This window comes from Talpa occidentalis, unplaced genomic scaffold (genome assembly GCF_014898055.3).
Source record: "Talpa occidentalis isolate TD23 unplaced genomic scaffold, MPIMG_talOcc4v2.1 talOcc4.7, whole genome shotgun sequence".
Classification (NCBI taxonomy): Eukaryota; Metazoa; Chordata; class Mammalia; order Eulipotyphla; family Talpidae; genus Talpa; species Talpa occidentalis.
The window spans coordinates 2,440,157-2,460,353 of record NW_023605083.1 but is presented as its reverse complement, the minus strand read 5'-3'; the positions used below and the strand labels follow the sequence as shown (position 1 = coordinate 2,460,353).

Sequence of the window (20,197 nt, the reverse complement as noted above, 5' to 3'; positions counted from 1 at the left end):
GACAAAATGAGGGCTAGTGTGTGCATCTGGAGGGCAGTCGTCCTGGCCAGCTTCGAGAGCCCTCACTAAGCGGCCGACAGGTACATATTGAACACCTTGCCTGCACCATCTCATTAAACCCTCACGACTGTACCGAGCAGGCCCTACCAGCCCTTTCTACAGATGGGGAGCTGGAGGCTCAGGGGTTCACTTGCCCAGGGGCCAGGATTTCGGCACGTCCTCCTGCTGGGATCCTCAGGCTGCACACTCCCAGCAGAGCCGGGCTCTGGCACAGAAGTCATTTCTCATCCTGAGCCCCGTCCAGGAGGGTCCTGGCTACCAGACCAGGCAGCAGCAAACACTAGCTACAGCCACCAACAGCAGCGAGGCATGGAGAGATGACGACCCTTAGCAAGAGATTACCGGTGAGAAGAGGAAGCTCCAGGACCCCCTGCTGACCAGCTGCATCCCAGACCTGCACCTCCCTGGCCAGCCGGGGCTCCCCTGCTGTAGTCGGGGACCCCAGGTCTGTCTCCCCTCCTCCGAGCCAGGCTGCTTCCTCGGATCTGGATCTAGAGTTGCTTAAAAGCTGGAAGATGTGTCTGCGGGACGCCGGGGAAGGGCCCCGTCCTCTGCCCTTCCTAGCAAGCCCAGCCTCTCTGGGACCCCCAGCGGGCTGCTCCTGCCCCCCTACCCCCATCCCAACTCCCCAAACTCCCGCTTGCTCCTTCCTCCTGGGCGGCTTTGTTGTCAGAGCCAGAAAGGAGACATTTTTCATGTTTTGCTTTTCTCCCCCTCTCCGCTCTCCTGCGGCCCAGACAGAGATTTATTCCCGGCCGAGGCTCGCGGCTCTGGGAGCAGCGAGGACTCAGGGCCGCGCTGATGGGCCCATAATGGATAGAGCCGCCGCTCCCCCGGGGCCTGTCCCGCCCGAACCCCATCCATCAGGAGCGGCTGGGTGCCAGGGTCAGCGCTAACGAGGCCGCTCCTGCTTCCCCTCGGGGCCTCCCAGCCACATCCACAGGCTGCGGCTCTGCTTTTGATTTTCCAGAGCTGGGCCCTGCCCATATGGGGGTAAAATGTGGGGAGTGGGCTTGGAGCCTTCCTCCTGCCTCTGCAGCCTCCAGTCTCTACACACCAGAGGGATGTGGGGTGCAGCTGGCTCTGCCCTGCAGTGCCACTGCGGCTCCCGTGACACGGAGCTCAGAAGAGCTGGCACTGGCTGGGGCCAGCCAGCACCCTGGGTGCCTCGCAACAACCAGCACCCAGGCCCCAAAGCCTCCCAGCACCCAGGTCCTGAAGCCTCCAGCACCCAGCCCCCCGGTTCCCACAGCCATGCAGCAACCACGAGCGAAATAATTGCCAGAATGAGCCTTTTGTGCCCAGCCCAGAGAGAGCTGGAGGCAGGGCCCGGCTCAGCCCCTGAGCTGATGGGGGCCAGGCCAGCTGGAGGGGGCTGGCCTTTGCTGCCCGACACCCGGCGCCCACCGTCCCTTCGATCAACGACGACACCAGCAGCAGACGCTTCTTCTTCCCTGGGGCCAGAACCGGGAAGCTGGGTGGCATGAGCGCTGGGTGGCAACTCTCACCCCCAATTTACAGAGGAGGAAACCGAGACCCAGACACGCTTGCGCACAAGCATGTGGCCAGAAAGTGGTCGTGCTGGGCTGGATGCAAAGGCCACATCGGGCACCGCCATCCTGGGCTCTGCTGCCCAGTGTCCGCAGGGCCTGGGCGTGATGCCAGGTGCTTGGGATGGGGAGATAAAGGATACAACCGCGAGAGGCCTCTGGGCGGGCAGAGGGGGCGGGCAGGGGCAGCGCCTGCCTTGTGCCTGGGGTGGGGCGCGGGGGAGGGTGGCGCCTCCTGGAGAGCGACTTTGAGCCAAACGACACAGAAGGGAGCCACCTCTCCCCGGGCTGTTCGACACAAACAAGGGCTGAGTTCTAGGGCGAATTTCTGGCCACAGAGACATCACCACACTTTTCAAGGAAGGTCTCCAGCTTCTAATGGGAAACCGTCCTGTGGGTTCCACGTTCATTTTCCAATCCACTCACCCCCGGTCAGGGTTGGGGCTCTGCTGGTCGCTCCGGGCACAGGCGGGATCACCCGTCAGGACGCCCCACAGGGCAGGGGCACGGCACCCACGCTCCCGCGGACTGGGGCGGCGGGGATGCGCCAGGCCCTGTGTGCGCACCTCCGGGAGGGGAGTCCCTGGAGGGAGCCCAGGAGACGTGGGGGCCGACCCCGTGGACAGCGGCCCCCTCTGGGAACACTTGGCTTCCCTCATCCTCGTAATGAAACAATGTCGAACAACACGACTTCTCCGAAGGCCCGTCCCTCAAGGAGCGGACGCCGCCAACGCCCGTCCTGGCGGCCCTCGTGGGCGCCGGCGGTCCCCGGAGCAGACCTGCCCGCCCGGCTCCCGTTCTGCTTCTCCCGGCGCTTCTGGGACAAACGGCTGCACACTTGGTGGATTAAACACAAGGCACTTACTCGCTCATAATCCGGAGGACAAGAGTCCCAAATCAAGGTGTCCCGGTCACCCGCCCTCCCAGGCTCGAGGGGACCCCTCCCCGCCTCTTCAGTGCTCGTGGCCCCAGGCAGGCCTCGCTGTGGCCTCATCACCCTCGTCTCGGGTCACAGCCTCTTCCTCACGCGCCTGAGTCTCCCCTTTTGTGCCTCGGAAAGACGTGTGTTGTCTTGATGGGGTGGCCCGGGAGAGCGGGTCTCAAGGCCCCCCATGGCCGGCGGAGCCTCCTTCCCGAGCGCGCATCCTTCACGGGGGTGGAGGTGTGACCCAGGACGCATCTGTTCAGGGCCACCCACTGCTCACCCTCTACGATCACCAAAGCACCCAGCCCAGTCAGGAAGCCCCGAATCGTAGGCGTCGCTGGGTTTTGAGAAAACGCTCTTTGGAAGTACGATCTCCCCAGAGGGCCGGCCCCCGAGTCTGGCCCCTGTGCCTGACACGTTTGCGCGAAAAGCACGAGAGTGGCTCGTAACCTCAAACATCCCAATCAGCCAGGATGACAGGCGTGACTGCTGCCGGGGAGCGGGTGTTTCTGGCCGTCCCTTGCGGGTATTTACTGGGAAACCCCCAAACACGCAGAGAAGTTCAGGTGCTTCCCCACGGACCCGCCGCCTGGAACTGACCAACATCACATCAGGCCGGCGCGCCGACCCCGTCACCCCGAAATTCCTAGTGAAGAAGCGAAGTGTGGCGGACACCGCTCCCAACCCCACCGCCCTGTCCCCAGGGCCGTCCAGAGGCCGGAACACGCCCCACGCCGCGTCCCCTTCTGGCTGCGCGGCTAACGCGGTCCAGCAGCGGGCACTGCCCAGGCCAGGGAGGCCCCGTGCCTACTTGCTCGTCCCCACCTCTCCCGTTCGCCCGCACCCAGTGCCCATCTGCATCGCCCACGTGGCGTCTCTGGTCCTCCCGCTGGCACCCGTGCGGCTTCTAGTCTCTCCATAACAGCAAGGCGCCCCGGGAGTCCTCCAGGTCCAGGACCCCGAGCAAGCAGGCTGCTGGCTGGTGTGTGCCCGCCAACCCTAGTTGCCCCTGTGCACTCTCTATTATGTCTGCTGCCTCCCGGCAGGGACACCCACCTGTTCCTGGGGTGCTGAGATCCCCTACCCTGTAGATTCGGGGGGGGGGTCCAAAGGACAAAGCATCCTCAGCCAAGTCCCCTCGGCCCCCTTGAGCCTTTCTCTCCAGAAGGCTTCAGCCCAGCCAGCCGTGCAGGGGGCGGCGCATGCAGCAGCTGCCGGGAGAGCCCAGTGTCCACAGCGGCGCTGGGGCTGGAGGCTCCCCGGGGGCCAGCCCGCTGCTGGGCACGGTCAGGAGCTGCTAATTGAATCTGCCCTTGTGAAAAATGTCAACAAATTGCAAACAACCTGTAGAAGTCCGGAGCTCTGCTAACCAAGCACTGCCTCCCCACCCCCCCACCCCCGCCACTGGCTTTCATCTGGGCCACAAACAATTACAAAAATTACACCACCTCCCCAGAGAACCCCTCTGGCTAAAGGGGAGCAATTAAGAGAAAGCTGGGCTGGAGGGAGGCAAATGATGGGCCACAGCGGCCCCCTGGGGGCCAGGCTGACCCACCAGCTGCCCCCATCAGAGGGGCTGTGGCCACCAGGTTGGAGGATTTGGCTTGGAAAATACTCAGCGCTGTGACCCCAAAGGGTCAATCCGTTGGTGGGATTGCAGGTGCCAGGGCCTCCATCTGGGCGCCTTGTGGCGGGTGACGGGGGCTGGGTCCAGGCACCTCCATTTCCAATGCACCCTCTGGGTGACCCCAGGCATCCTGAAGAGGAGACTCACCGTGGAGTGCGGGAGGAGAGGCCGTGGCCCCCACTCAAGGGCGGTGTTGGCTCCTGTGGCCCTGAGAGTGCCCGCCTCTGGGTGCTCCTCTTCCACACACCCCCTTCCTCCTCCCTTCCCAGCGGAGACGCAGGCAGCGGGAGGGGAGTTCTCCCTGGAGCCAGGAGGCCGAGGCCCCAGCCCCAGCCCCTGGCCGTGCGGGGTATGTCTCCCCGGCCTCCAAACCTCCCAGGCAAGCGGGGTCATCACTGATAAGACAGGAAATCCCGCCCTTTGCGAGGACGCAGATGGGCCCAGAGGGCGTCACGCACGGTGAGAGAGGCCGATGGAGGAAGACAAGCACGTAGGACTTCGCTCGCAGGTGCATGCAGAGAAAACCACAGATGGACTCAATAAAAAAGGAGAAGAAAGAAATGCAACGCCACAGGCTCAGGCGAGGAGCCCGTGGAGGCCCCTGGGCCTCGACGTCCAGAGGGGTGAGCCTGCTCGAAGCTCCAGTGCTGGGTAGCGGCGGGTGCGGGGGCCACCTCCAGCAAAAGGGGGGTGCGAGCCCCCCACCACGTGTCCCTTGTAGGCTCGGCTCTGATTCAGAACCACCCTCCAGCCTTCTCCAGCCTTCTCCGTGCCCCCAGGTCGACCCTGCAGGGCCCGAGGCATCCAGCCAGGAGGAGCCCGGCCACCCCCAGGCCCCCGCCCTTCTTGCCCCCTGGGAGCCGCAGGCCGCTGGCACCCGGGAGCCAGATTTTAATTTCATTTTAACAAAACAGCTGTCTCTGCGGGAAGGAGCATCAAGCGCCAAATAAGGACCCGTCTGGAGCGGAACCACGTCGAACAGACCTCCGCGCTGTCATTGATTTTCCAGGAAGAAAAAAATTGCCTCTGGCTACTAAACCGAATTAGCAGTCACTGATGACCAATTATTTCAGCCCGCTGCGAGCGGAGAGCCGCACTAAAATCCGGTTTGTCAGACCCAAGGCTTCCTTCTCAAACACCTTTCAACAAACGTGTACCCAGAGTCCCTCAGAAGGTTCCTGCCGCCGCCTCTCTTCCGCCAAGTTCTCCAGCTCCACGAAGTTTTAATGAGCAGCGAAGATGAAGACAGACCGCCATGAAAGCGGCCCGGATCCGCCGCGCTCTTTGGCAGTGAGGAGCCACCGCAAATCAGAGCTGTCAGCCCCACGCCGGCCGAGCGACGCAGATGATGGCCTGCCTCCCGCCGCGCCCCGCCGTCTGGGCTGTCACCGGGCCCAACCCCGGCCTGGCGCGTCCGTCGCCGGGCGGCCGCGATGGGTTGGAGTGAACTAATTTGAAGTTTGTCTCAGACCTGCCCTGAGTGGGAGCTGCTTTCCTCTCACTCACCCCCTCCCCGTCATCAGCTGAGTTGGCACGGTTTGTTGTTGGCAGGGCCGCGGGGCAGTGGGAGCTTGCCAGGAGGCTCTTGCCAGGTGATGGGGAGACTGGCCCGCGCCCATGTCCTCAGAGGCAGCCTCGCCATCACGGGCGCACTCGGCGACATCACTCAGAACCGCGCAAGGGCCCTTCAGAGGAGCTGGCGGCCGACGGTGGGGGGCGGAGACGAGGATGAGTCCACAGGGGCAGGACCACGCGGTCTCACCGGGCAGAGCAGCTGCCGCAGGAGAAGTCCCGGGTAGCAGAGAGGAAACAACCGTCTGGGCACGGCAGGGCAGCGGGGAGGCCACCCCGACAAACCTGGACAGAGCTGCGGGCCCCCCAGCCCACCGGGGGCCTTGGGGTTACCAAGCACACAGGAGCGAGTGCCGAGTCACAGAACTAGGGCCTGCCCCTGGCACCTGGCTGCTCCCTGTCTGGGCATACTGTGGGCAAACTCCCATGTCGGGAGGTCAAGGGTCTGGGAGGTAGGCCAGTGGCATCCTGACACCCAGCCGGGCACCCGAGTCCACCATCACCCCAGCATGCCGTGTGGCCCCGGCCAAGCCACCTCGCAGACTTGGTGTTCGAGTTATTGCTCTTTATGTGTCAAAAGAGGCGTGTAAACTCCATATGTAGCCTGGGGGGAGTCTGCCCCCTCCCCCAGGACTATGGGGGGCGGCTTCCTTCCATCTCTTCCCATCCATTCACACCTGTGCCAGGTGTATCCGCACCTGTGTCAGGTGTGTGTGTGCCGTTTTCTTACACGGCATCTCCTCCAATCATGTCTTTTTTCTTCAACGGCGCTTTGTTAAAACATCGGTGAGAAAAACAATCTGAGCTTAGTGGAGGGAAACATCCCTCAGGGACCTGGTTTTGGGGCACACCTGGATTCAAGGCCCCATTTCCAAGAACCCATGGACGATGGTAAGCGGAGACTTACCGCTCTTGGTGGCGTCTCGGGGCCTCGCCAGGTCAGTCCGCACGCCTGACATGCAACATTAACTAATAACCAACAGCACCAGGGGCCCACACACACAGTAAGTGGGCACCGGTTTCGGAACACCTCTCCCCCACCCTCTCCCGCGTGACACCTCGGGCTCTGTGACTTCTCGCCCTCTCCAGGACAGGAGACTGCATCACACCAGCAGTTCCCATGGCCCGGCCAGCGGGGCTGTCAGCCCCAGACAGACTCTCCTCTTCCCTGGCTGGAGGCTCAGCGGGGAGGCAGGGCTGAGCCTCTGTCCAAGTGGCTCTGCTCCGCCTCCCCGGCTCCAGGTTGGCCAAGGCCTTCCGTGAGACACTCATGCCGGCCCGGAGCTGGAAATACCTCACTTGCTGCCCTTTCACGTGCACTTGTGAGACTGAGAACCCTGTGTAACATTCTCCGGGGTTCTGTTTGGGGATCATAAAATGACCTGGGAGGCTTTTTATTGAAAGTTCTGGAAGACTGTAGACAGCGAGGTGAGGAGGCTCATGGGTCCAGGTCCCCTGGCCTGGTCCCCTTGTCCCCCCACCCCCACCCCAGGTTTTGTGGGGCCTGGAGTTAATTCTAGTTTGGGGGCTCTCTTTCAGAAAAAAGATTCTAAATCATGAATACAAATTCAGGCACAAAACTGAAAACTAATTGGGATAGAAAAGGAATCAGAACCAATGACAAGTTGAAGACATTAACAAGCCACAGAGAGCCAGAAAAATAACACACTTTGAAAAATTGATCACCTGGCACACACCACAGTGATCCGTTTTCCCCGCATTTCTGGCTTCACAGGCTTTGATTACCTCTTTGTATGACGGTAATTTCGTAATATTTTACCATAATGTGCAAAACTATTTTGGTCTTTCCTCTAGCTTGCTTGATTGCATTTAAGAAATATTTTACTTTGGAAAACTGTAGCTTCACAGGAAAGCAGAGTACAGGGAGCTCCCGCGTGCTCTTCACATTCCCCCCGTGATAAAATCGGGCTGAACTACAGCGCAGCAGCAGAATTTAACAGTGGACGCTGGAGCCAAACACGGTCTTTCGTTTCCCAGTTTTCCATCACCCGTGTGCACACATGAGGGTGCATGCGCTGTGCAACTTATCACATGTGTAGATTTGTGCGGTGCAACTAAGGCCAGGCCTGTTCTGCCCCCTCCATGTTCTCCCTCAGGCTACCCTCTCCCCACTACACCGTTCCCTGATCCCTGGAAGATTCCGGTATGTTGTCTACATGGGATCAAACAGTACCTGACCTTCTGGGACTGCCCTTTTTCATTAAGCCCAGCAACCTTGAGGCCTGTCCAGCTCACATGGGTGTCAACAGCCCTTCCCTTTTCATTGCTGAGTCGTATTCCACAGTCCTGATGCACCAAGTTCAGTTGAACTCGTCACGTAACAAAGGGCAGGTGTCCTGAGAAATGCCATTTCCTCACTGTGCCAACAAAGTGGGGTGTCGTCATAAGTCTGGGTGATAGAGCCCCCCCCACGCCCAGGCTGGAGGGCACAGCTGGCTAGGACCACGGCAGCTCCCCGCCCGCGGGCATGAGGCCAGGTTCCCGTGTCCTTGCCAGCCTCCGGCGCGGCCTGCGGCCTGTGTCTGCGGTGCGGGTGGGCGGCCGGCGACGGGTGCTCCGCCTTGGGTGGCCTCCTGCCGGGGGCGGGGGCGCTGCCCACTGTCACGGGGACTGACTTACCTTCTTTGATCACATGTCTCTCCACCCCTTTGGCCCGTTCCCTAATCAAGCTGTTGTGCGCTTTGCTTGTTTGTTTCTCACCGTTGCATCTGAGAGTTCCTTGATGCTCGAGATGCGAGTGCGTTGCCGGCTGCGAGGCTGCGAGCGTCCCCCGTCTGCGGTTTGCGCTTCATCTTGTAAAGAGCCTCTTTCAAAGAGCAAACACTCTGTGTGGAGGAGCCCGGCCTGTCTGTCCTCTGTCTCGGCGGCCACGCTTCTGACGGCAAATCTAAGAAGTCATCGTCTAGACAAAGCTTTTCTCCTAAAAGGGTTACAGTTTTGTGTTGAAATCTGCGATCAATTTAGCTCGCGCCCCCAGGGTGAGATTTCGGTGGAGAAGGGCTTGCGGGAGGACGCTGTGTTGCCAGTGACGTCGTTGAAAGACAGTTGACCTGCCATTTCCATCAGGCTGCCCCTCGGGCCGGTCACACAGCCCAGTCTCCGACACCCGGGCTTAAGCACAGCCCCTCGCACCCTGCCCAGGCTTCCTTTCTGCCTCCGTCCCGTCTTCTTTCCAACAACAACAATCACCGGAGCAGCACGGCGCCAGTCCCCGCTGGACACCCCCACCCCTGCCCCGTGGTGTCCACCGTCCCCGCCTCGGAGGGGGCGCGCGAGGGAGGGCCGGCAAGGCACCGGCTCCGGGCAGGGACCGGCAGCGGAAACCTGCAGGCTCAGGAAAAGCCACAGGTGTTCTGAGGGGAGAAGTTTCCAGGTGGACAAGAAGGCTGGGAGGGCGGGTGTCGGGGGGAGACAGAAGGGCTTTGTGGGCGCTGCAAGGGTCTAGACTTAGCCTAAGCGGCGGGAGACCATGGAGGGGTGATGGGATCCAGTTTAGGTTTTGGGTTTCGCCCAAGGGACAAGCCTCTCCATCAACTCGCCCCGGTGAATGAGCCACAGCACAAGTGGGCAGGCCACAGGATGCCCGCTGGCCCGCCGGGCCCCGGGACCGCAAGGTTCACCAGCCTGGCTGCCCCTCCCTGCCGCTCTCCAGATAATAAGCAGTGTGGCCACCAGCGCACAAACGGTCAGCCACGGCCGCAGCGGCCGGGAGGGCGGGTCCCAGGCGGTGTGGCGTGTGGCGGGGGCTGCCGGGAAGGTAGCTTTGCCGCGGTGAACGGCCTCTTGGGGTAGATATTGAGAGATTACGCATCTAGTGTCGTTAGAACGCGTGGCTATAAATTAGGCTGCTCAGAAGCATGGTGCGTGTGATAATTAAGTAATAAAAGTCACCACAGGGGTAGAGCAACCAGAAACAAAGATCCACGGTTTGAAGACGCACCACAGGCTGCTCTGTAAAGGGGCCTCCCGGCACAAGTGGTGCTTCAAAGCCCCCAAACAGCCGCTGCTCAGGCTGGTCCCAGGAGGCCTGTGAGCAGGCGGGGGGAGGGGCGACGCACCAGCGCTCAGGCAGGGGTGTGTGCATGAATATTTAGGGCCCGCTCCGGCTCTGCATCCAGCTCTGGGGCTACAAAATCCCACATGGGTGGAGCGCAGGAGTGGAGCGAGCCCAGGAAAGGGCAACAGGGAAGGGAGAGGACTGGGGCTAAAGGGCACCAACATAGTGCTGTTATCTAGGAAAGCAGATCCAGCTGATTAGAACTCACACATTGTGGAGGCAATCTGGGAAGCAGGTGTTTTGTTTTTTTTTTAATTTTTAAAAAAAAATTTAAATTTTTTAAAAAATTTCCCAATTTTCCAGTGTTGACGATGGTTTCAGTCTTTCAAGACCGCAGTGCAGACCAAATCAAACACAAAGCCAGAGGCTTGCGGTTTGCAGTCTCGGGCCCTTGGGTGCACGGCCTTGGGGGTCGCTTCTCTTCACAATCCCCCTGTTTCCTCATTCCCGTGTCTGTGAAAGGTTCACGGGGTCAACCTGAACTCTCCCGTGGCAGTTGGATTTCTGAAAATGGGATAAAGCGGCGGGCCCCCCGACCCTACACATCTGCACACATCTGTTCAGACAGGCCGGCTGGGATACCCTGGGTCTGCAGGGCGCTAAGAGCCCAGGGATCTCAGAGGTCATGAGCCTGTGCGTGGGCTGGAGTGGGCACTGCGGGCTGCTCCAGCCCCAAGCAGCACGAGCCGGCGCGAGCTCCTGGGTCTGAGTGCACATGCTGCTTGGCCCCTTCAGCTGGAAGCCACTGCTCTCCCGTCACGGGACCTGCTCGGGGCGGCACCCAGCTGCACAGCAGTTCCTAAGTTGTCTCCCAAAGCGAGGGCTGAGGAACCCCCGTTATGTGCCTCCGGGGGCTGCCGTGACACTGCCCGCAGAGCTGGTGGCGCCAAACAACAGGAATGTTACAGCCCCAGGGGCCACACGTGGCGGTCAAGGCGTCGGTGGCCGTGCTCCCCCTGACCTCAGGGCGCCGGGCAGTCCTTGGCCTGTGGTGGCCTCTGCCTGTCCCCACCGCCCCTTCCCTCAGCGCGGCCTGCGGGTCACTGAGGAGGACGCTGGTCCTGAGCTGGCTCGGGGCTCACCCTAGCAGCATCTGCAGCACTAGTTCCCTTCTGTGGGGCCTGCAACGTGACGTGTCCGCTGAGCCCTCCCCTGAGCAGAGCCGCACGCGCAGGCCCCGACGGGCGGATGCATGTCTTTGGGGACCGCCCCGCAGCCCAGCACACCCCGCACCACGCCCACTTCCTAGACACGCTAGAAATGCTTCTCCCTCTCCCCCCTCTGGGGGTGGGGCTCGGGCACCCCAGGAATGGACACCCCAGAGAGATGGGGGAGTTGTGGGGGGCCCACGCCCGCTGCTTCCCTCCGCCCTTGCCACATCCCTCGATTTCATCCTGCTGTTTTATTTTCTATGGCGTTTTTTAAAGCAAATTCTAATTCTGAAAACATGATTTCACACACAGACACTTGCATGTGTCTCTCTAAGAGAGCGAGACAACCACAGGGCATCAGCACACACGACGCCACCAGCAGCAGCAGCTGGACGGCCCCGGAGCGCAGCCAGCGCTCACTGTCCACACTCGTCCCCAAACACGTCCGCGCGGCGGCTTTGCCTGAACAGGGTCTGACCGGGGGCCACGCACCGCCCTGGCTGACGGGTGTTAATCTGGGTCATCCTCACCCTCCTTTCTCTCTGGCATCTTCTGTCCACAGAAAATGGGTCACTTGTCCAGCCGGAACCCGGCAGGGGCATCCTGGGGGCGCGGCCCACACCCCGGCTCCCGCCTCTCCCGCAGGTCGGGCAGGCAGCCTGGTGCCCACGTGGCAGCACCAGCCCCGCGGCGTGTGGCCGGAACCACCCAGGAGCTGACTCTCTTTTCCCCTTTCTGTAACCCTAACATATTTCAATTCAAATGGAAACCCGGAATCCTTTACTGCATCGCTGAGACGTCACTGGAGACCTGCGGACGTGGCCGCGGAGACCTTAGTGACATCAGCCCCACTGCTCCTCTGCCCTCCTGTCCACAGACGGCCGCTGGGGTGCTCAGCCCCGCGGCGGCTCCCGCCCGCCCAGGAGCTCGGCGGCCTTCGGGTTTACTTTGCTTTTTCTCCCCCAAAAAAAATATCTGGTGGTGGCACACACACCCTGGTGGCTTCACACCAGCACGACGGCCAGACCAACCTCGGGGTACACCGCATGTTACGTCTCTGACCACAATAAAGGAAACGAGTCACTGGGGCTGCTGCAGCCACTTCACATCCCGCCCGGCTGCTACCCGTGCCTTCCTCGCGGCAGCCGGGGTGACCAGGGCCGCACCCCACCCCGCCAAAGCTGCAAAGCAGACCCGCAGCGTCTTCCTAGCTGGGGGCCGCCTGCCGGAGTCAGAGCCCCACTTTCACGCACGGCCTGGTTGTCCTATCTGCTTGGCCTGCTCGGCACCAGCCAGGCTGGCTGGAGGGCTGCACTCTGGCGCCAGCTCTGGGTCCTGCCCGCAGTGGAGCGTCACCCGGTGTCACTTGGCGTCAGCCGGCGGCAGACAAATCGCCCTGGGGGCGTGAGCACGCGTGAGCCTGGGCTGGCACTCAGGACGGTGAAGTCCAGCTTCCTCGGGACGTCGCCCAAGGGGCAGGGCCCCAGGTGGGGCAGGCTGGCTCCCGAGCGGCACAAGGGCCTTTCCAGCGGGAGCAGAGCGAGGGGGCAGTGGGAAACACCCCAGAGGAGGCGTGGAGGGCGGCCCTGGCTCAGCCACCCGATTCCCACGGGGCTTCTTGTTAAGGACGGGCCAGGGGACCAGGGGCCAAGGACAGGGGTGGACTGGAGGGCACGGGCCCAGGACAGAGCTCACGGACGGGGCCCAGAGAGAAGGGAGCTTGGAGGAGCCTGTCTGAATTTGGGCAGAGGCCGGGCGCAGCGCTGGGTCAGCAAGCAGTGAGCGTTTGTTGACCGACTCCCACCAGGGCCGTGTTTCTTCCACGGTGCTACTGGGCAGGAGAGGGCCTGGCACGGCCTGGGAGAGCAACTTGCTAGCGCCTCCGCCGGCAGGCAGGTGCCCTCGCGGGAGGGGGTGGTCCTGCTGAGACCTCAAGGCCGGTCTGGGCCTCTCCTCCAGGCCGTCCACCCCCTTCTTTGACCTGCTGCAGCACCGGTACCAGCAGCTGTGGGTGCAGGAACAGAAGGCCGCCCAGAAAGCCATTAAGCTGGAGAAAAAGCAGAAGGTGAACGTGGGCCCACCCCGGGGGGCGGGTTGTTGGGGTTGGGGGGTTGGGGGGGCTGACGTTTGTGCACATTTGTCTGGGGCTGGGGTGGGGGTGGGGTCGAGGCAGGGGCCCGCGCTGCAGGAGGAGCGGGGCTTGCTCTGTGCGTCTGGGGTCCCAGCTGCAGACACCACGTGGGCCCTGAATGGAGCCCCGAAACCCCCAGTCCTCCTTCCTCGCCCCCAGAGCGGCTGTGGCGAGGACTTGCCCCTGAAACCAAGCACCCAACCCTGCTCTAGCATCCCTGCAGAGCGCGGGGCCCTCCAGGCAGCCAGGTAATGGACCGGTGGCCTCTGCCCCCACCCCCCGGCTACAGGTGGTCCTGGGGAAGCTGTACGACACCCGGAGCAGCCAGCTGAGGAAGTACAAGCCGCCTGTGAAGCTGGACGCCCTCTGGCACATGCCGCACTTCCAGAAGGTCAGTGTCACCTCCCCGGGCCTCCCTCCCGGGGCCAGTGGCCTGTACCCGGCCTGTGCGCTAAGACGGGGAGCTCTGCGGGCTTCTAGCCTCCGACCAATGTGGCAACAGAGACGGCCGCCGCCAGCATCCTCGCTGCTCCCAGTGCCGCACAGAGCTCCGCTTGCGAGATCTCCCCGATGCCTCACTCTTGGGGGCTGCTGCTGGCTCGCAGGCGGGAAACGCGGCCGATGCTGGTGGGGCTCAGCTGGGCTTGGGGTCCCAGCGTGGACACTGGCAGGTCGAACCCGCCCCCACAGACGGAGCGTGGATGCCCACATCCTCACTGGGGACTTGGGGCACAAGAACCCTGCACGGTGCTGAGCCCCCAGGGTGGCATCCCGGGAGGGGGGCGGGTGGGAGCTGATGTAAGGGCAGGCGATCTTCGCCCGCCAAGCCTGGGCCTCGTAACTGGGCCCAGTGGCCCTGGAGCCCCCAAATAGAGATTCCTTTCCGCAGCTCTTGGGGGTGGGGGGACAACGCGAGATCTGGGGCGATACAGAGGATGGGGACCGGGAGATTTGGGGACAGTGGCTTTGGGGTGATGGGGGAACAATGCGGGCCCAGCCAGTCCTTCTGGGGGCAGCAAGGGCACACCTGGCCGGGACGCAGCTGTGCAGCGCTGTTCCTGGTCCGGCCGCCGCTGCGCCGAGCTACGCCGTGGTGTAGACAGTGAAGGGGCCGGTGCCCGCCTGAGCCTAATGAAATCGAACAGGCTGCTGAGCTCCCGGAGCAGCCGCCTGCCCCCCGCGCGGCCTCTCGGTCCTGCCCAGTGGCCCCCGTCAGCACATGTCAGCGGCCATCCGCCCCGCTGCCCGTCAGCTGTGCCGCCGAGCACGTGGACATGACCGGCCGCTCGGGAGCCGCGGGGTCACCGAGGCGCTGCCCTGCCGCCCCACCCCTCACTGTTTCCCTCTCCATGTCCTGCCTTTTAAACCTCGTCCTTCTTCCCGCTTCTGCCTCACTGTCCCTGGCTCCCCTTTCTGCCGGGCCTCCTCTGCCTTCCTCCCCGGGCAACCCGACATCCTGTCCTTGGGGGCACAGACGTCATTGGGATGGAGGGCCCATTGGTTCCCACACACTGGGTGCCCCCAGGTGCTCTGCTCTGCAGCGCCCACTCCCAGCCCCTCTGCCCCCTTGCGTCCACTTAGAACTCCCCGAAGCTCCCAGGCAATGGACAAAGGGGGGCTTGCTGGCCTCCCCCAGCGGAGCCAGGGAGGATCCCTCCCGCCTCCAGCACCCCACCTGCTAACTCCAGCCCCCCTGCCAGAGCCCCCCTCAGCAAGGTGCCCTGGGGCCTGAGCCACAGTCAGGGCTCAAATGCAGACACAAACACGTGAGTTTCTGTTTTCCTGAGGGGATCTGTGCCGGCTGCCCAGCCCTTCCGGCCTCCGGCTGTCACGAGGCCCCGCGTGAGCGGCGGCCTCCCTCGTCACTGCCTGTGATTCAGCGTCGGACACTGGCCACTGACGTGTGTCCTCACGTCCTCCTCAGAGCGGCATCCTGCTCCCTGCGGACGCCAGGCGGTGAGGGCTGTGTGGCCCTTGGGGTGGGGCGGGGCCGGGACCAGTCTCTGGCTGCATCCCTCAGGGGCGTCAACGTGAGCCCCGGGTTCCTGGGTGTTTCCCCCGTTGTGGGGAGGTTCAGCTGCAGGATCCCCCCGAGCAGGCTGGTCCGCAGGCAGAGACCCTGGGGCAGAGACCCGCTGCTGGGCGGCTCATCCCTCGTGTGAGACATGACGGCGCAGAAGGGGCTGCAAGGCGCTGGCCAGGTGTGGACGCACGTTAGCGCAGAGGCCTGGGGTGCCCGTCCACTGATGCGGACACCGAGGTTGCCCTGTGAGCAGCGGCCCCTGACAGCCCAGGGCTGGCGAGAGGCCCCGTCTCCGGATGGCTGGGCTGTGCTCCCCCGAGGGGCTCCCTCACGTCCCAGCCCCGCCCTGAGCTGCCTCCCGGCCACTGAAGCCACCAGCGACAGGCCGATGTGGTCACTCACTTGGCGCTTCTGCTCTGCCTCCCCGGTGTCCGTGAGACCACACGCCCAGCCCACACGTCTCCCGTGTCCTGGGGCCCAGGGCGCGCGGGGCGTCTGCAGAGTAAAGGAACTAATGGAGGGAGGAGGAGCAGGCCCCGAGCAGGGGGCGCAGTGCAGGCGCCTCCCCTGCCCCCACCCGCGGGTCCAGTCTCAGCAGGGCCGGTGGGCCAGCCCCTCGGGTCAGCGCTGTCCGCCGCGTCCACCCCGCCCGAGGCCCCGCGGGCCTTTGTGCCTCGTGTCTCCGCGGATCCGCCGCCCCCACCGCCCCACCCAGCCCCATTATGAAGGGAAACAGCGCTTCCAAAAAAGTTGAACCTGTCACGGTGATGGATAACCTAAATGGACTCTCCCCCCGCGAACAGATGTCGACGCTGAACTCTGTCAGAAATAATTAAACACCTTCCACACGGGAAAGCAGCAGGCAGGGGCGGCGGCCGCTGCCGGGGCGGGTCCAGGCAGGCTGGCTCCACTCCGGCCCTGCGGGCGGCCCCAGGGAGGAGCCGCGGGGAAGAGCCGGCAGGAGCTGCCCGCACCCCACAGGCCCCTCCTGGTCCGCATCTGCCTGGAGGGGCGGCGGCGCTGAGGCGGCTCTGGGTGCCCCCAAGCCCCGCTAGGCCCCAGTTTCCTGTCTGAGAATGAGGGGGCGGAGTCGTGCTTGAGGGTCTCTCCCCACCTGCGATTCCTTCATGCGAAGGTCACAGGTCAGGGGCCCCACGGCAGGGGGCCGCGGCAGACCCCAAGCCCAGACTGAACCATCACGGGAACAGCCTTGCCCGCCCTCGGGTTCTCCAGGCCGGGACCTGCACCACGCCTGGCCTCCCACCCAAGCAGGGAGCTCTCCGGCTGGGGGGCCACGGCAGGGGGCCGGGGCTAAGGGCAGGGCTTGGCCCCCGCGGGGCGGGGCAGGGATGCAAGAGGCATATCCAGGGCGGCCAGGCTGGGCTCGGTGGTGGCCCCGCCACTCTCTGTTGCCTGCCTGCCCCATGCTGGGAAGACCTTCCGAGGACACGTCAGGCGGAGGCCTCGCCCTGTCAGGTCACGGTGGGGGGGTACGGCGAGGGTCCTGGTGACCAGCCGTCCGGTCCACCCTACTCCTGGCTATTCATGGAGCTTGTCTCAGGGCACCTGTGCGTCGGCCAGGCGCGAGGTGGACACAGACAGATGGGCGGACCGGCAGCTGCGCAGGGGACAGCCAGACCGGGGTCTGGGAAGCTCCGCCCCGTGGTGTCCAGCATCCACAGCCTGAGATCCCACCCGGCCACGTGCCTTTCACTGGAACCCCCGGGCCTTCCCAGACGGGGGCCGCCCCAGCCGGCCCACCACGCGTCACGCGTCCCTTCTGCTCCCAAGAGACCCGGCCGGGCAGCCGGGGCCTGACAGCAGCCAGGAAAGCAGACGGTTTATCCGTCCTCGGAAAAGGCTGCGGGCGATAAGACTCCCCAAAACATGTGGGTGAGTCAGATGGGGCACCGGCAGCGGGGCGAGAGGTGGGTGCCCGAGGGAGCGGCTGGGGGCTCGCAGGGTGAAGTGTAGACGCAGGCAAGGACGGTCCAGCCCATGTGCGCGTGTGACTTAGCGACTCGGGGGCGAAGGCGCCGTGCCCCGGGAGCGGCGTGGGTGGAGGGGCCCGTCCAGCCCCACGGGCATCGGTGCTAGGAACACATGTCCAGGAGGGGTCCCCGGAGTGGTGGCGGCAACCTGGGGATGGGGGCGCCCCCTTCCGAGCAGCACTAGGCCGCCCTGCACGCGCCCGGGGTGAGGGTTGTCGGGGGGCGTGTGACGACCTCGGCGACGGCAGACACGACTGCCACGGGCGCAGCTCCCGGGACGCGTCCTGTGGTTGGGGGACATCGGGCCACACACGGAACGTCCGCGGAACCCACGAGGCTGTGTCTAAAACATGTTTTCAAAGGGCGGGGCCCCCCTTTCCTGGGTGCTTGAACCTGGTGCCGCCCGGCCCGGCCCGCTCTCCCCACGGCTCACAGACGCCCCCCGCCCCCAGCGGCGGCTCCCGCCCAGGTGAAGGCGGGGCCCACCCCGGCCCCCAAGCGGCTGTCGAGTCCAGCCGGGTGCTGGAACCAGGGACCCCGAGTCCAACGAGGGCTGGGCCCGTGCTGGGGCTCCGTGGCCACCAGGCGGGCGCGGCCTCTTCACGGGCAGCGCTGGCGTCCCGCGAGCCGGCGGCTGTTGGTTCGGCTTAGGATTGGGCGCCCTGCTTAGAGCAACGGCCTCGCCCACGGCTTGGTTTACGGCTTGTGCCCCGAGCGCGGGACTAGCACCCCCTCTTTGGGAAGAGTAACCCTGTGCTGTCTCCTGAGCCCCGGTGCCCCCAGAACAGGAGACGGGGGACTCGGGCGGCAGCCAACGGTGACACCGGAGACGCCGCCGATGAGCGAGAGCTGCCGAACCTAAGAAAAGGCTTTTCTCCCCCCACGAAGCCGCCTCAGATCACAGCTGGCGGGAAGTGGACCCTGTTAGCCCCGGCGCCTGTCTGGCCCCTCCACCCGCATGGCCGCCTCCCCAGAGGGCTGGAGGGATCGTAAAGATGGGGGCTCTCATGCAGGGGTCGCCAGCCCCACGTCACCCCCGCCACCCCCGGGGAAGGGCAGAGTCCAGCCCCCCAGCCCCCACCCCCACCGGCGAGCGTCTGAGGATCCCGCTGCTCTGTGGCATCGAGGGAGACTCGCCCCTGCGGCGAGAGGGGCAGCCAGCTGGGGCGGATGGGTCAGCGCAGAACCGCCTGAAGAGCGACTCAGGGGCCCTGGTGCCATTGACATGGCTCCCCGAAATACAGAAACCCCCATTACAAATCCGACCTGCATGCAGGAGAGCCGACTTGCTGAGGAAACAAAGGCGGCACCTTAACTGGTTTTACGTAACCTGGCGCCCGAGACACAGAATTTCCGGCACCTGCTCTCACTAGGGCAAGCCCAGTGCAGAGCTGGGGTTGGGGGGGGGCGGGAGGGGGCGGGGGGGGGCAGGTGGAGGGCGGCCCAGAGGCCCCTGAGATGGTCACAGAGGAGGCACCGGGCGTCACGGCGGGAGTCCTGGGCCCCCGGTGTGGCTGTGCCCCCCTCCTTCAGCACCTGGGGATTTTCGGTTTAACCCAGAAAACTCTCCTCCCCCTGGGGAAGGTATTTCAAACTTTGTGTTGAAAATGAACCAGGAAATGGAGGTGACTGCCCGCCTTGACATCAGCATCTATTTCTAATCGCCAGAAGTAGCCAAAGTCTCATGTTGAATTTTGGGAATCGATGGGGCCTTGGGGGGCCCTCCCTTTCCCCTCTCAGCTGATCCCCAAAAGAATAATTCCTTGATGACGTAACAAGAATCTCCCCGGCCTGAGGAGGAGCTGGGCAACGCCTGCCGCCCCCGCAGTGCCTTCCCTACCCCGAGCCCTCGTCTCTACAGCCCCTGGTCAGCCGTCACCAGGCACCGCCATGACCCTGTGACCCCCGAGGGCCTGCAGGGGCCACGGCCTGGTCTCCGGGTCAGCAGCCTGAGATGACTCACTGGGGCAAGCCCAGGGCTCGGGCACACAGAGCCGCGTGCAGGTGAGCTGAACGAGAGGCAGGGGGCTCACCGGGGGCCCGGGCCCGAGGGCCGGTGGGGGCTGCAGACTCCCTTGGAATTGGAGGCCCCACGCTGGGGAGACAGTCTGGCGATGGGGGTGTTTTCCTGTCCTCTCCTCAAGGACGTCCTGGGAAATGGTGCTTTAAAGTGGAGCAAAAGCAACGTGGGTGGCCTGAGCTGAGGCCACGGCTGCAAGATGAGCCAAAGACGGGACACTCATCACGGCACCGCCCTCGGGGCCGGCGGGGGCACTGCCCGTCCTCCTCACTGATGATGATGTTCCTAATAACCCGGCGTGTGCCTCTCAGTAGGCGGAACCAGCGCCAGGAGACTACGGTCGTGTCCTCAGGCTCACGGCCACCACGGGGCAGGCCAGGGACGGGCCCCTGGCTGGCTGCTGCTGGCCTCAGGCCTAGAGAAACCAACAGACATGAGAGACCCGCACGTGAGGTCAGCTGGGGCGGGGGGCCAAGTGGGGGCCCGGGAAGGATGGTGTGGTCAGGAGCTCGGTGTTTATGGGTGTCCAGAGGGTCGTGGCCAGGCCTGCCCACTCTGGCTGATTTAAGCCTTTGCAGTAACAGAATTTCCCACGGCCCTGGAAGCCTATAGACCTTGATAAGACCCCTGAGCATCTGTTAAACTGCAGTTTGGCCCCAAGGCTAAAGAGGGAAGCGACCCCGACGGAGGACTCCTGCTGCTGTATCCAAAGGTGGGTGGCAGAGATGGGGCCACAGAAGGAGGACAGAGCCGAGGGGCTCAGAAGCTGCCAGATCCGCTGCAGGCGCCAGGCAGCCCCGGCCCTTCCATGTCCGCATCTGTGAAGCATGTGACACGCTTAGCAGGGCCTGGGGGTAGCAGCCCCTCTGGCCAGAGGGCTTCACACCTGTTCCTGCGGTGGAAGGGCCCCGCGCGTGGCTGTGCCCGGCCCCGGCGGAGGACGGCACTCGGGACGCTGACCCAGCCGCTCTGGGCGCCGCCAAACCTGCATTTCCAACAGGCAGCGCCCCAGCTCCCTGGACCCAAGCCAGCTCCCCTCCGCAGCATCGTTCAAAGTGCTTGTTCATCC

General features: G+C 63.9%; 1 protein-coding gene across 1 annotated transcript in view; it reads left to right on the top strand.

The window, feature by feature from the left end:
• CFAP77 (cilia and flagella associated protein 77) overlaps positions 1-20,197 on the top strand; it is a 90,654-nt gene that overhangs the window by 57,224 nt on the left and 13,233 nt on the right. The window contains exons 4-5 of the mRNA XM_037492962.2: positions 12,923-13,028; positions 13,384-13,485. Coding sequence (XP_037348859.1) covers positions 12,923-13,028; positions 13,384-13,485 — 208 coding nt within the window. The remainder of the gene's footprint in view (positions 1-12,922; positions 13,029-13,383; positions 13,486-20,197) is intronic.